Source organism: Opisthocomus hoazin, chromosome 1 (assembly GCF_030867145.1).
Source record: "Opisthocomus hoazin isolate bOpiHoa1 chromosome 1, bOpiHoa1.hap1, whole genome shotgun sequence".
NCBI classification, from domain to species: Eukaryota; Metazoa; Chordata; class Aves; order Opisthocomiformes; family Opisthocomidae; genus Opisthocomus; species Opisthocomus hoazin.
In genome coordinates this window covers 117,705,633-117,718,850 of record NC_134414.1, presented here as the reverse complement: position 1 = coordinate 117,718,850, position 13,218 = coordinate 117,705,633, and the positions used below count along the sequence as shown (strand labels likewise).

Below are 13,218 nucleotides of genomic sequence, written 5' to 3'. Positions count from 1 at the left end.
ACAGTGCCACAGCTTTTCCCTGGCTCCTGTGCCAGATGGAGGGAGCCAGAGGGAAGCTGCAGTGAAACAGGAAGCATAAGCTCGTTACCTGCTTCAGCCTTGTATGACCCAGAAACAGAGCGGAGAGCCTCCGTTCCCATCGGTGATGCAGCCACCCCTACTGCCAGCTCCCTTAAAAGAAATGTTTTTTTTTCACTTAGATCCCATGCACTCGCAAGTGGAAGAAGAAAGAAGCAGAAACCTATGTGAGTGACAGCTTTCTGAGGGAAAGATAAAGGAGTCTCTGATTTTCTTTCCCCGGCAAATCCTGAATCAGCAACAGACAGAGTATGAACGTACATATTTGTGTGCACTGGTCTCAAACTACTCTGTTGGACCCCTGAAATCAGGGCTGCTTGTTGCTGAGTGTCTCTAAGACACTGCTTACAGCCATGATAAATTGAGCTACTGGGGAGCTATCCCCAAGGTGCTGATAGGACGGCTGCCTCTCACATCTACATGTCCAAATTCCTATTCATTCTTTGGCTATGCCTTTCACGGCAAAGAATGGTACAAGGCAATGTGACATTACCTTCAATTTCTTTGTGTGAGGCATATATGCAAGCAGTCATATAAAATGGTCCACTGGCCTTATTCTAATAAACCAGAAAAAGAGCTAAGTAATGCAGGTTACTATTCCCTATTTTGATTTTCTTAAAATTTGCTGACAGCAGATTCTGCTTTAGTACAAAATCTTTTATGGGTTGTTATTAGAAAATTATTTGTCATTTCTTATGGAGGACACTCTCAACTGCAAGAACATAAAACACTAACTCACACTGCACTGTGCCTTAAACCAAGACATTCAACAAAATGGCCTAAAATATCATAAAAGGTGTATACAATCGTTACTGCCATTGGGCCAATATGATGAAACCTTACCTATGTCCAAGGAAAATGTGTTTTCCAACTTCTCTGGATGCATTACACTGTGCAGTATTACTCTTGCATGCAAACAGACATATGTGAATGTATGTAACTAGTGCCTCACAAAATCAGTAGCCTTGCACTCAGAAGAGACCGAAGAAAGAAAAACGAGGCTGCTATTTTCAGTCCCTTCGAAATAATTTGGAAACATAGAAGGTGAGGAACAAAACATATGTCTGGGAATCAGCGACTCGGTAAACTCTGCAGGCTCCATCTTCTAACTCTACATCTCTGTTTGCACAGAGAAGTACTCATAAGGAATTACCAGATGATAATTGCCCAAAATGGGCTTCTAATTTGATTTCAGTTCCAGACAGAGCTCCACATTTCAAAAACTGGAACGTTGGTGGAAGTATGAGCTAAGAGACCATGTAATGACTTGGCATGGAGACCTGTCCTCCTGTCACCAGAAGTAGCCCTTTCCCTCACAGATGAGGCACATTTGTCAGGCACTTGGGGAGATTTGTGTTATTAATGTTTATCTCATGGATTCATCTGTCAGAAAAACACCCTTGATTCTCAGGGTTATCTGCTCAGCACATGCCACTGAAATTAATTTTAAGGAAAAGTAAAATATTCCTTTTGTCCATTTCTGGTTTTAAAAAATTAAAATGATACTTCAAGGACTGGAATGTAGTAGGAAGATCTGAGACCAGACTAGCATCTTGCACACACTAAATATGGCTTGATGCATTTTTTTTAATGTAAGCACACAGATTATGAGTAGTTTCAAACAAATGGAATTGTATTTGCTTATCTATTATTGTTTGCCTTAGACATGATGAATGATCACAATGAACCTGTCAGAGAACTAACTGAGGTATTTTCTAATCTGTATTTCAAATCAGCAACCAACATAGAAGTGGTAATTAAAGATGAAGTCATGTTAATGTTTTAATGAAAGTGCCTTCAACATTACAGTTGAGTCAGAAGTCATATTATTAAAAAGTACATTTTACTAATATTAAGCAATTCTCGACATACGACTTGTCAATAGGAACTCACAAGTAGGGCTTAGGAATAAAGCTTTAACCCTACAATGTTTTCACTGACTGTTTTTGTTTGTTTCTTTTTAACTGAGGTGACAGTTTTAGTAATACCCCATGCAGGGGTGCAGTGTGTTAAAGCAGAAGAAATACCTACAGGCCAGCCATTCCAGTAGCATCAATGACGCTGTGATCAGGGCTCGTGGACCTTACTCCCACTTGAACATAACTACCAGCTTCCTTCTCCCTGCTCTCGTGAGGGTTTTACAGAAAAACTGCATGGTTAACTATATTTACTTTTTAGTTCTACAATTTTAACAGTCAATAAGCTGATAGTGACCCTAAACTGTTAGACACCTTTATACTTTTAAAGAAAACAGGCTACCTCCATATTCTGAAACTTATAAATACAATGTATAAACTATGTGATTACTAAGCTTTTACTTAGTATACTCTGCTTCTCTGATACTAGATTCACACACTAGACTGGGTAATTTGAGTGAAATGCTATGTTAAGCTTTCTTGGATCTCTTTCCTGCAAGATAATATACTTAGTGCGTCTTCTGTGAGTGGAAAATTCAGAGAAATCCATGCTTGAGGCTACTACTACTGACATTAAATTTTGTTTCAGAACTCTGCTAGTGACTTCATTAATTCTCTAAAATTCAGCAATTTGGGGATTTAAATAAGAGAGAATAAAAAATAAACCATTCTCTTGTGACAAGTCGATTCCAAGTGCACTGCCAGTGATCACTTCATAGATCACCAATGGTTTACATAGCATAAAGACAAAACACAGAGGCAGGACTGCTAGTTGACACTATACCTTTATGGTTGCTGTTCGTGGAGTTGTAAAGCTATTTTCCCAACCTTGACCCTTGTGTAAGCAACTGGGGACTGTTTTTATGCATCTGCAAACAGACTGCCTGAAACAATAGCTCTTCTTCAGCTCTACGGTGAGAACTGACACTTAACACGAAGATTTAAATGTCAATGTTATTAACTGTTTCTCTGCTGATCAGTCTAGCAGAGCCACGCATCTAACAGTTTTGCTCACAGCATTTAATATTTTGTATAAGGTGAGAGGCAGATGACTACTGGTTTAGACTACAGACCACTAGGGTAACTGTGGGACGATGCATTTACAAGACTTTATTCAATGCCATGCCTTGAGGGATTTAAAATGTCAAAAAATACTCCAATTTACACTCTCGATTGGCCATGTATTCCTGAGAAAACTGTAAGGACTATTTTTTCACTTACAGAACAGGAAGGAGTCTCTGACAAGCAAAATATCATCAGAGAACAGGGATACTCAACCAAAAGAACAACAGGAGAAGGTACCCCTCCAGCACTGGGGTGTATGGTCTTGATGCTATATTCACAAAAAGAAACCAATCCCTGACTTCCTTTTACCCCTCCTTGCATCTCTATCTCTAAGTGATATCTCTGGATTTACAGGAAAAGTTTCCTCAAATGATTCAACAAAACAGCTGAAAAGATAACAGCTAAAAAGAGGCTTACATTGCAATCCACTGAGATCTGCCCATGTTCGGTTAGGCTACACGGACTCTCTGCACGTTGCCCTGCAGCTTGCCCTGTGCCAGCCATGGGCTGCATTAAACCCAGGGTAACAACACCCTCTGCAAACCACCTCTACTCCCTCCAGATATACGTAAGAATACAAATAGCGTATTAAACCTCTTTCTTTCACTGTCTCCTTTTGACCAGCTATTAAGAACATCCAATCTTCTCCCCTATGCTCCTCGTAAAGGGACTTAATCTCTCCTTGATGCTGTAGCTTAGGAAACAAAAGATGGGCATGCAAATCATATTGGATCTAACCAGAGGTGGTGAATAGTACATGTGATACAGCTAAAATGAAAAACATCCTTTTTCCCTGACCCTTTATTTAAAACCATTAATTGTTATTAATTGCAACAGAAATTTGCTGATGTAACCAAAGATTATATCCATTACACTACTAAAACACACTCTTTACTCTAATTAATTTTCAATACACATTAGACTGCATTTTGTTACAATCTGCACAGAGATTAACTCGACCAAAGCACACAGCGCTGTAGTGTTATTAATTCATATTTCACTGAAAGGTCATTCTCCCCTTGGTTGTATCAGAGGAGGCTGTAGTTAAATACCTCACCATTCCATCCACAGAATATAAATAGAATTACGAGGCACTGTGTTTATTCTTAAAAATTACTGTCTCTCTGATTTACAGGGACTTATCCTGTGATCGTGGAGAAATACCAATGCAGAACATCTCTGGCTATCAGGTCCTTTCTGGATCTCCACTTAAAATGTCTAACTTTTCTGAGTTTATTGGGATAAGGATTGCTGTCAATTGCATTTAAATCCCTTTCAAATATTTGCATCTGGAAGACTGTAAAATATTTTTACAGTTTCATCATTTACACTTAGTTTTGAGCTTACAACAAGCCACAGAGGAAAGCACAGAAATTATAGTACTTACTGAAAATGCACACCTACCAGAAGCATGACAGACAGTATTTCTGCCCAGGCCATGGCTATGCAACTACTTTTCAGGCACCAAGAGGCCAGTTTTAAAAACATAGCAAGACTAACATCTACACAGACGTCTGTTGTTGAAGCTAACACATATCTTAGAATAAGTTAAGTCTATGCATTAAGAATGCATTTTCCCAACTATTTTTCAATGAATATTCCCAGTCTTTAGGAAATAAGAAAGCTTACTGTCCTGTTCATGATTTTCACTGCTATGTGTCACTGCTCTGTTTCGTTTAACAATCTACAATCTCTTAACACTTAGCAATACACTCTGAGTAAACTACACACCATTTTTGCTCTGAAGCATCACTCTTGGTTTTTCTGCCTACGCTCCCATTGCGTGGGTGGCGCGTAAATCAAATACCTCTTCCTGCTGGTGCAGTTGCCACTTTTCATCTCTAGTACAATATTCATCTAATCAGACAGTGCCTGTAAATGCAACTTACAAGAGCAGGTTATTATTTCATTAAAGATGTATTTACTGAGCTAAACCAGCTGTTCTGGGCTGGAATGCAAAAAAAGGCCCATGTGATTGCTACTCAGTCATTTTTAAGGCAACTGAAAAATACATTTGCTGAGCTAACCTCACTCTCCCAAAGAGCTGGCACTGCTTGCTTCTTCTGTGTAAAAGGTTTAAACAGTTATTATAGTGTGTCATAAATTTTAACTTGTAATTGAAAATCTCTTCACTTCCTAAAAAAAAAAAATTCTGTATTACTTGCTATGTAATTACAGACTATGCAGCTGCTCTCTTCGTCTTCGCTAGAAAATTTGAAGACATGAAACACTGCACAAACCTTATTCAAATTTTATTAAATTGCTAGTTATAGATATGCCACTCTCATGCTGGAGGCTCTCAAATAATATCTCTTTCTTCCTGTTACCAGGACTAAAAACCAGATGAATCAAAAGTTGATCCAGGCCATACTGAATTACTCACCACTCTGAAGACCATCAGCTCTCTAGAAGGAAAGTTTAACTTCTATTTCTGCCAAGCAGACATCAAAGGGAAAGCTACCTGAACATTGTGGATAAGGAATTGGCTGGGTGGTCACACTCAAAGACTTGCAGTCAATGGCTTGAAATCCAAGTGAAGACCAGTGATGAGTGGTGTTTCTCAGGGGTCGGTACTGGTACTGGCACTGTTTAACATCTTTGTTGGCGACATGGACAGGGGGATTGAGTGCACCCTCAGCAAGTTTTCCAACGACACCAAGGTGTGCAGTGCTGTTGACATGCTGGAGGGAAGGGATGCCATGCTGGAGGGAAGGGATGCCATCCAGCTTGAGAGATGGGCCCATGAGAACCTCATGAAGTTCAACAAGGCCAAGTGCAAGGTCCTGCACGTGGGTTGGCACAATCCCAGGCACAAATACAGGCTGGGCGGAGAATGGATTGAGAGCAGCCCTGAGGAGAAGGACTTGAGGGTGCTGGTTGATGAGAAGATCAACATGACCTGGCAATGTGCATTCACAGCCCAGAAGGCCAGCCATATCCTGGACTGCATCAAGATAAGCACGGCCAGCAAGTCAAGGGAGGTGATTCTGCCCCTCTAATCTGCTCTGGTGAGACCCCATCTGGAGTCTTGCGTCCAGCTCTGGAGCCCCCAGCACAGGAAAGACATGGAACTGTTGGAGTGGGTCCAGAGGAGGGCCACAAAGATGTTCAGAGGGCTGGAGTACCTCTCCTGTGAGGAAAGGCTGAGAGAGTTGGGGTTGTTCAGCCTGGAGAAGAGAAGGCTCCAAGTAGACCTTACAGCCACCTTCCAGTACCTGAAGGAGATCTACAAGAAAACTGGAGAGTGACTTTTTACAAGGGCATGGAGTGATAGGACAAGGGGTAATAGCTTTAAACTAAAATAGGGTGGATTTAGATTAGATATGAGGAAGAAGCTCTTTACTGTGAGGGTGGTGAGGCACTGGAACAGGTTGCCCAGAGAAGCTGTGGATGTCCCCTCCCTGGAAATCACAGAATCACAGAATGGTAGGAGTTGGAAGGGACCTCTGTGGGTCATCTAGTCCAACCCTCCTGCCGAAGCAGGGTCACCTACAGTAGGTTGTAGAGGACCTTGTCCAGGCGGGTCTTGAATATCTCCAGAGAAGGAGACTCCACAACCTCCCTGGGCAGCCTGTTCCAGTGCTCCGTCACCCTCAGAGGGAAGAAGTTCTTCCTCATATTCAGACGGAACTTCCTGTGCTTCAGTTTGTGCCCATTGCCCCTTGTCCTGTCGCTGGGCACCACTGAAAAGAGCTTGGCCCCATCCTCTTGACACCCACCCTTCAGGTATTTGTAAGCATTTATAAGGTCCCCTCGCAGCCTTCTCTTCTGCAGGCTGAACAAGCCCAGCTCTCTCAGCCTCTCCTCATAGGAGAAATGCTCCAGTCCCCTCACCATCCTTGTAGCCCTAATGTTCAAGGCCAGGTTGGATGGGGATTTCAAGCAACCTGGTTTAGTGGAAGGTGTCCCTGCCCATGGCAGGGGGATTGAAACTAGATGATTTTTAAGGTCCCTTCCAACCCCAACCATTCTATGATTCTGTGTGGCTGGAAAAAGACTTCAAAGTATAAAGACAATTTTTATTTAATTTTCAACAGGTCCTGGCCACAGTTGTCTGAGTCACTTTAGTACAATTTTTGTGCCGTTTCCTTGTGTCACGTATAATGAAAAGAAACTCTATTCATGAAATAGTGAACCTAATATTTCAGCCAAAGGCACAGGACTAGTGACCCCACAGTATCCTGTTCACCTCCGGCAGTCTGACATAAGTCATACTTGATTTACTATTTCCTAGCCTTTGTGTACTGTGGAAGCTATGGTGTGATGCTGAATTTTTAGAGCAATTAAAATAAAATATACAGCTTGTGCCTCTACCCTTGATTCACAGTGCATTTTAGTCTTGGGTCACTGATTCAAAATGGACAGTGTCTAGAAAAAAGCTTTACATACCCCAGACTTCACATTGTACTTTATTTCTCCCCGTTGGTGCAGTATCGATGTTTTTCATAGCAAGTTCTTAATTTGCTGGGATGGGTTTAGGCTCTAAAAAGAATTTTCAAGTCTGAGGAATTCAATTTATTCATTACCACAACAATGTAGAAGAACTATGAAAACAGTTAGCATACGTAAGTCACAACACTGTTTCCACCTGGTCCTTTTTATCCCTTTCTTAATTCCTGCCCGCCCATACACAGAAGAGCTCCATGATGTACACCACAGTCTTTGAAAACTCAAGTCAGGTCTACAGGTTGCTGGACATGTAACTTCCTTTGACTGCCAGTGAGAACAATTTTTCCTGAGCATTTTGAAAGCTTCCACTGACAACTATTTTAAGGTTAAAATTTAAAATATAGACTATCATAATTGGCTTAGGTCATTAATTAAAAATAGCTAAAATTGAAGCCTTGTACCCTCAGATTTAACTTCTGTCCATTTGTTCTGATTTAAAGCATGGTTATTCATAAATTTCTGAGTAATTACATAGACAATTCAACAAAATGGCCAAATTAATTTCTTTAAATTAGTAATATAGAAATTATAATTTATTTTGTTACAGTTTGGCTGCGGCCGGCAACAGAAGTGCCACGCGGCCGCCCCTCCCCCCACCGGGGTGCGGAGGAGAACGGAAAGAAACAGGCAGAAACCGGTGGGTCAGGATAAGGGCAGTTTAACAGAACAGCAAACAAAGGGAACAGGGACAAGAACGATACAGATAAGGGGAAAACACAACACAAACCACACGACCCACAGAGCTGCCCTCCACGACCGCTGCTGCGCGCTCCAGAGCCGCGAGTGAGTTCCCGCTGCCCCGCTCCCCCCCGCCGGAACCCAGCGTGAGGCCACTTGGTATGGAATACCCGGCTCTGTTTGGCCAGGTGGGGTCAGCCCGCCCGGCTGTGCCCCTTCCTGGATTCTGGTGAAAATTAACCCTGTCCTGGCCGAACCCAGGACATTTAGAAGTTGTGTTTTGTTCTCATTCTATCCAATTGCAACTAGAGATGCTTACAGTTCACCAGGGACTTTTATAATTAAAACTGTAACAGCCTGAAATTAGTTTCCAATTATTACTCAACACACCAATCGGTGCAGCAATACTGTTTATATTTTTCACCATAAATTACTGTGATTACTTTTCTCTTTCCTTTCACATGTGCCACTAAAAAAGCTAAAAGGAAGTAAGATGAAAAAGCAGAGAAGGATTTCTGAAAGGCTATGGTTCCAGCATCACTGATTCTGGTATTCACCAGAACCAAATTACAGATACAAAATGCATACTAAAATTCAGTTTATCCCACTTTGCTACCACTGAACTAGACAATTTTGAAAGTTCAACTAACAATGATTGCATTTAAAAATTTGCAGTAATTGCTGAAACCATTACCTGCTGTAATTGTTTTATAATCTAGGGATGAAGCCAAAAGGAAATTATTTAAAAAACAAAAGCAGATAGATTTTCAAAGAACATCATTAGCTGTAGAAACAGGAAATTGATATTGAAGGTTGTAAGACAAATAAATTCACAGATCTGCTCTGAAGGATTTATGCATGTAGGAAGAATAACAAAGGGATTTCCTTGAGGGTTTCATATTTCACTGTAAATGTTAAAATACTCAAAATACAGGAGCTCAGAAGCTGAAAGCTTATTCTGATTTTACCTCAAAAAATAAACACAAAAAAATCTCCCACTTCATAAAGAAGGAAAAACTTAGAAATTCTCTTATTAATTTGTAAAATTTCTATGTTATAATTTTCTCATCCATCCATTCAGACTATACCTTGGCAAATTTCTTTGCCTGCATTAAAAAATCCAGAAAAAACAATAGCTTTTCTTTAAGATGTTCCAAGTTTATCTTCCTTGATTAAGCATTATGCAGCATGGTTTAGAAATTTTTACTTTTTAGACAATGAAGACTTTGCTGACATATCTTGCTATAGAAATGATACATTTCAGAAATGAAATCATACAGTCCTGATCGTGAGAGGTATTTGCTTTTGAAGTGTAGATGTTGGACTCTACTAGATGACCGCAATCCATATGGCTCAGGTGGTCGTAACCCTGCTACGTGGGCAGGGGCAGTGGTAATCCTCTATCACCTGAGGTCGTCTCCAGTGTGAGATTCTGCAATCCTGCCCCTTCTTTACCCACCCCTCTGACGTTCTGGGCAGTGCACAAATGAAGACATACTACTACTTTCTGTTTAAGATGCCAAAATACAGTTAATGAAATGTTACACAGCAGTGTAAAAACACTGCAAAACATTGTGAATATTTTCTGAGCCTGAAGTTGATGATTGTCAGCACATATCTGAAGAACCTCCTCTTCTTTTAGTTAAAAGCTCAGTGAAAACTCTGCCTATGCTTCTTGTTATATTTCTTCTTCCTTAGAAATACATAATGAATGAACAGAAAAAATCACCTCAAAGCACATAGTATTGTTTTTCACAATAAGATATAAAAGAAAAGGAAGGAACATAGCCATTAAAAAAACCCTAATAAAAGTGCAACCTAATCAAAGGCACAGTTGGTTCATCATCTATTACTTCTGCTTATGAAACCTAGAAGCAGATAAAATTTTAAACAACAGAAGGAGAGCAACAGTAAGAATAAATCACAGACACACAAAGTATTTACTGTGGACTGCTCTACAATGCATAGTCAAATAGCAAATGAAGAGAAAAATTCATCTTTCCATCCAAAAGTCTGCTCTTCAAAACAATATTTTATGAATTACGTGCATACAGATTTATCAATATAATTAGCAAAAAAGCTATGTCATTTTAAAATTTGTTTTAAATTGCAAAGAAATTACTTTAAAAATACAAGTATTTATATCTATATATATGTATCTGTCTTGATACAGAAATGTTTTTTCTAGATTATGTATCATTACATAAATATATTTAACTGAAGGACTGTAAGACATCTTACAATGGAAGTTGAGGATAAGGAAACTAAAACAGGTATTCTCCAATTTGAGTTTTGGGATTTTGTTAAAGATTTAGAAATTGAGAAACAAAAGACATTAACCCAAGATGCAAACATGACTAAGTGCTGTATGACTCTGAGGAATTTCGCCACCGCTTTTCATGAAAGTATACGTGATACGTATTTAGCAAGCGGATGAAGACTGCCAGATAACAGTCTTGTGACTTTTTTCACCTTGTTGGGTTAAAACATGCTGTGATAAAGAGAGCAGACAGCAATGTGTAACCTGTTTGAGTTAGGGCCAGTCTAGTAGTGTGCTCACAGCGCACTTCATATACACTGACACAAACTAGCCACAAACACCATTGCAGCTGCTCTTTTTTTACGACTATGATTGAAGGAGCAGAAATAACACTGGCAGTCAGCCTACGTAAGTCCAGCGTTTAAACCACACATTTGAGGAACAGAAGATCTAGATTATTTTATTTTCTTTTCTTCAAATTCTATCGGCTACATCCCAGGAATAACCAATACTGATGGAAAAGAACAATCAATCAACTGTGGTGGGGAAAAAAAAAGGCACTATTCATGTCTCCTGTTGAAATTCAAAGCACTGTGCAAAAATGAATCAGGACACACAGGGCCAGAAGGATTGGTTGAGTTATAGACACCTGGGTTCTCATTCCTGTTCCCAGACTGTTTCTGTGTAAAGATTTTTCAATCTAATAATGATTCAGCATCAAAACTAGAAAGAGTTCCAGAAAACAAGGACCAGACTCTGTGCTGTTAGCTGAATGGAGCCAAGCTAATTTAATGTCCTTTTGTAGGGCAGACTCTCCTCCCCTGCTCAATTCTGGAATTTTCTCCACATTTGTTCCAGACTGAACGAATCTTTCTTGAACACAAGACACCTGTTCCAGATTTCAACTTCGTTTTCTGCTTCTGCTGGTTTTGTTTTTTGTTTCCTCAGGAAAAATGTTTCTCTCCGAGGCTTAACAGACGGGAGCCAAGGAGCCAGCAAAGCCCATCACAGCGCTCTGCTTCTAACTCACCCTGCCAGTGCCACGGAGCGGCTCTGCAACTCTCCAGACAAGTTTTGCCCCTTTTGGTACCAGCATGTTGTTATGGAGGCTACTATCACTACTACATTCCTAAAACATCTTTATTTTCTCCAGCAAATTCAGTGAATACCCACGTGCTCACAAGACCTATGCATCACTTTTCTTCTTTCTTCCACAGGAATCCGTTACCTGGACAATTTAATCCAGACTGGGTTTTCCTGCTCAGCTGGCTCTGGAACAGGTTTTGTAGTGCCAAAGACCAGCAATGTGGGAAATTAATCTCAGACATACTGTCAAATAACAAATTGTAAGCGGTAGGGAGCGATTCCGGCATTATTCAACAACTGAAATTTTAAAGTGCGGGGAACACGAAGGTCGCTCTCACCTTCCTCTTGGTAGGTCCGCATCGTCTTTCCGCCACCGGACCGTGGGCGTGGGATCGCCCTGCACCTGGCACCGGAAATCCACAGCCTCCTCCTCCAGCACCACTTGGTTAATGGGTCGCCTGAGAAACGTGGGCCGCTCTTGAAAGAGACATCAAAATTCCTTAGTGAGTCAGAGGGCTGAAACGCACGCTTTTGACTTTTCGGCATCTTTTTGCCTACCGACCCACCCACCCAACGAGGAACGGAGGCTGAGCTCTGCAAATCCAGACGAGCGGAACCGACGACGTGCATCAAGAGCCCGGATCGCCAGGCTGGAGAGGCAGGGGCTGTGGCACCCAGCCCTCACCTCGGAGTCGAGAGCCACCACAAGGAAGCCCCTGCCAGCTCTGCCTTCCCTCCGGCCCTGCTCCCCCCAGGGCCGTGCCCTTCCCTGCGGACGCTTGGGCCCCGCACCGCCCCGCACACCCAGCGCGGTCTGAAAGCTCCTGCCGGCTCTGACGATGTCGGAGTTGCCAATGGAGACAGCCCGCCTTTGGCAATAATCAATAGCTCAACACTTCGGAGGAAAAAGTAAACTCCGCGTTACGCATCTCAGCCAATTGTGGACTGTCGTACAGAGGGGACTGTCTGTCACACAGAGGGTCAGAGTTTTCCCCATCCCCGCCACTAACTTCACTAGGGAAAACTAAATTAAGGTCTGAGTAACAAGTTCTGTTTACCCTCGTTATGTTAGCCTGCATGGCTACAAATATTATTAATCATTGTAATGTTGTACAGGCCTGCTTAATATCCAGATGCAGAGCCACAATCTGGTCTCAGTTATATTGGTACAAACTCAAAGTACCGGTAATTTCATTTGAAAGGATGTCGCTGGGTTGAGTTTCCAAGTTGCCTTTGGACTGCATAAATTTTGTTCTGTCCTCTCCTCGCCACACTACACTTTTATTGTCATAAATTATTTACACTAGAGTAAATTGTTGTAAGACTGAGCTTATATGAAGCAGTATTTCCCCTCAAGACAGGGATTTATTATAAAGATGTTTAAAACCGGTTACACACTACGTTTCACATTTCATTCTCAGCAAGTTGAAGGGTATGATGTCACTTAAAACACTACTCAAAATCCACACAGATGTAAGCAATACCAGATTCTGACTCATCAGGCAGTTTGTCTTGATAACAAGAGGGCTGAGTTTATTCGTTGGCTATCCATGTTTATTATGTCAGATAATAAAAAAAATAAATAAAAGAACATTAATAAGGTTGCAAAATCAAACACGCAGCACCTCAGTGCCAGAACTAAGGCTGTCTGCGTGCCCTTTCGTCACTCCCTTTCTGTTTATGCCT

General features: G+C 41.2%; 1 protein-coding gene across 15 annotated transcripts in view; it reads right to left on the bottom strand.

The window, feature by feature from the left end:
* Positions 1–13,218, bottom strand: part of ROBO2 (roundabout guidance receptor 2) — a 1,133,103-nt gene that overhangs the window by 125,687 nt on the left and 994,198 nt on the right. For all 15 annotated transcript variants that reach the window (XM_075433863.1, XM_075433885.1, XM_075433921.1 and 12 more), the window contains one exon: positions 11,871–12,009. In XM_075433863.1, coding sequence (XP_075289978.1) covers positions 11,871–12,009 — 139 coding nt within the window. The remainder of the gene's footprint in view (positions 1–11,870; positions 12,010–13,218) is intronic.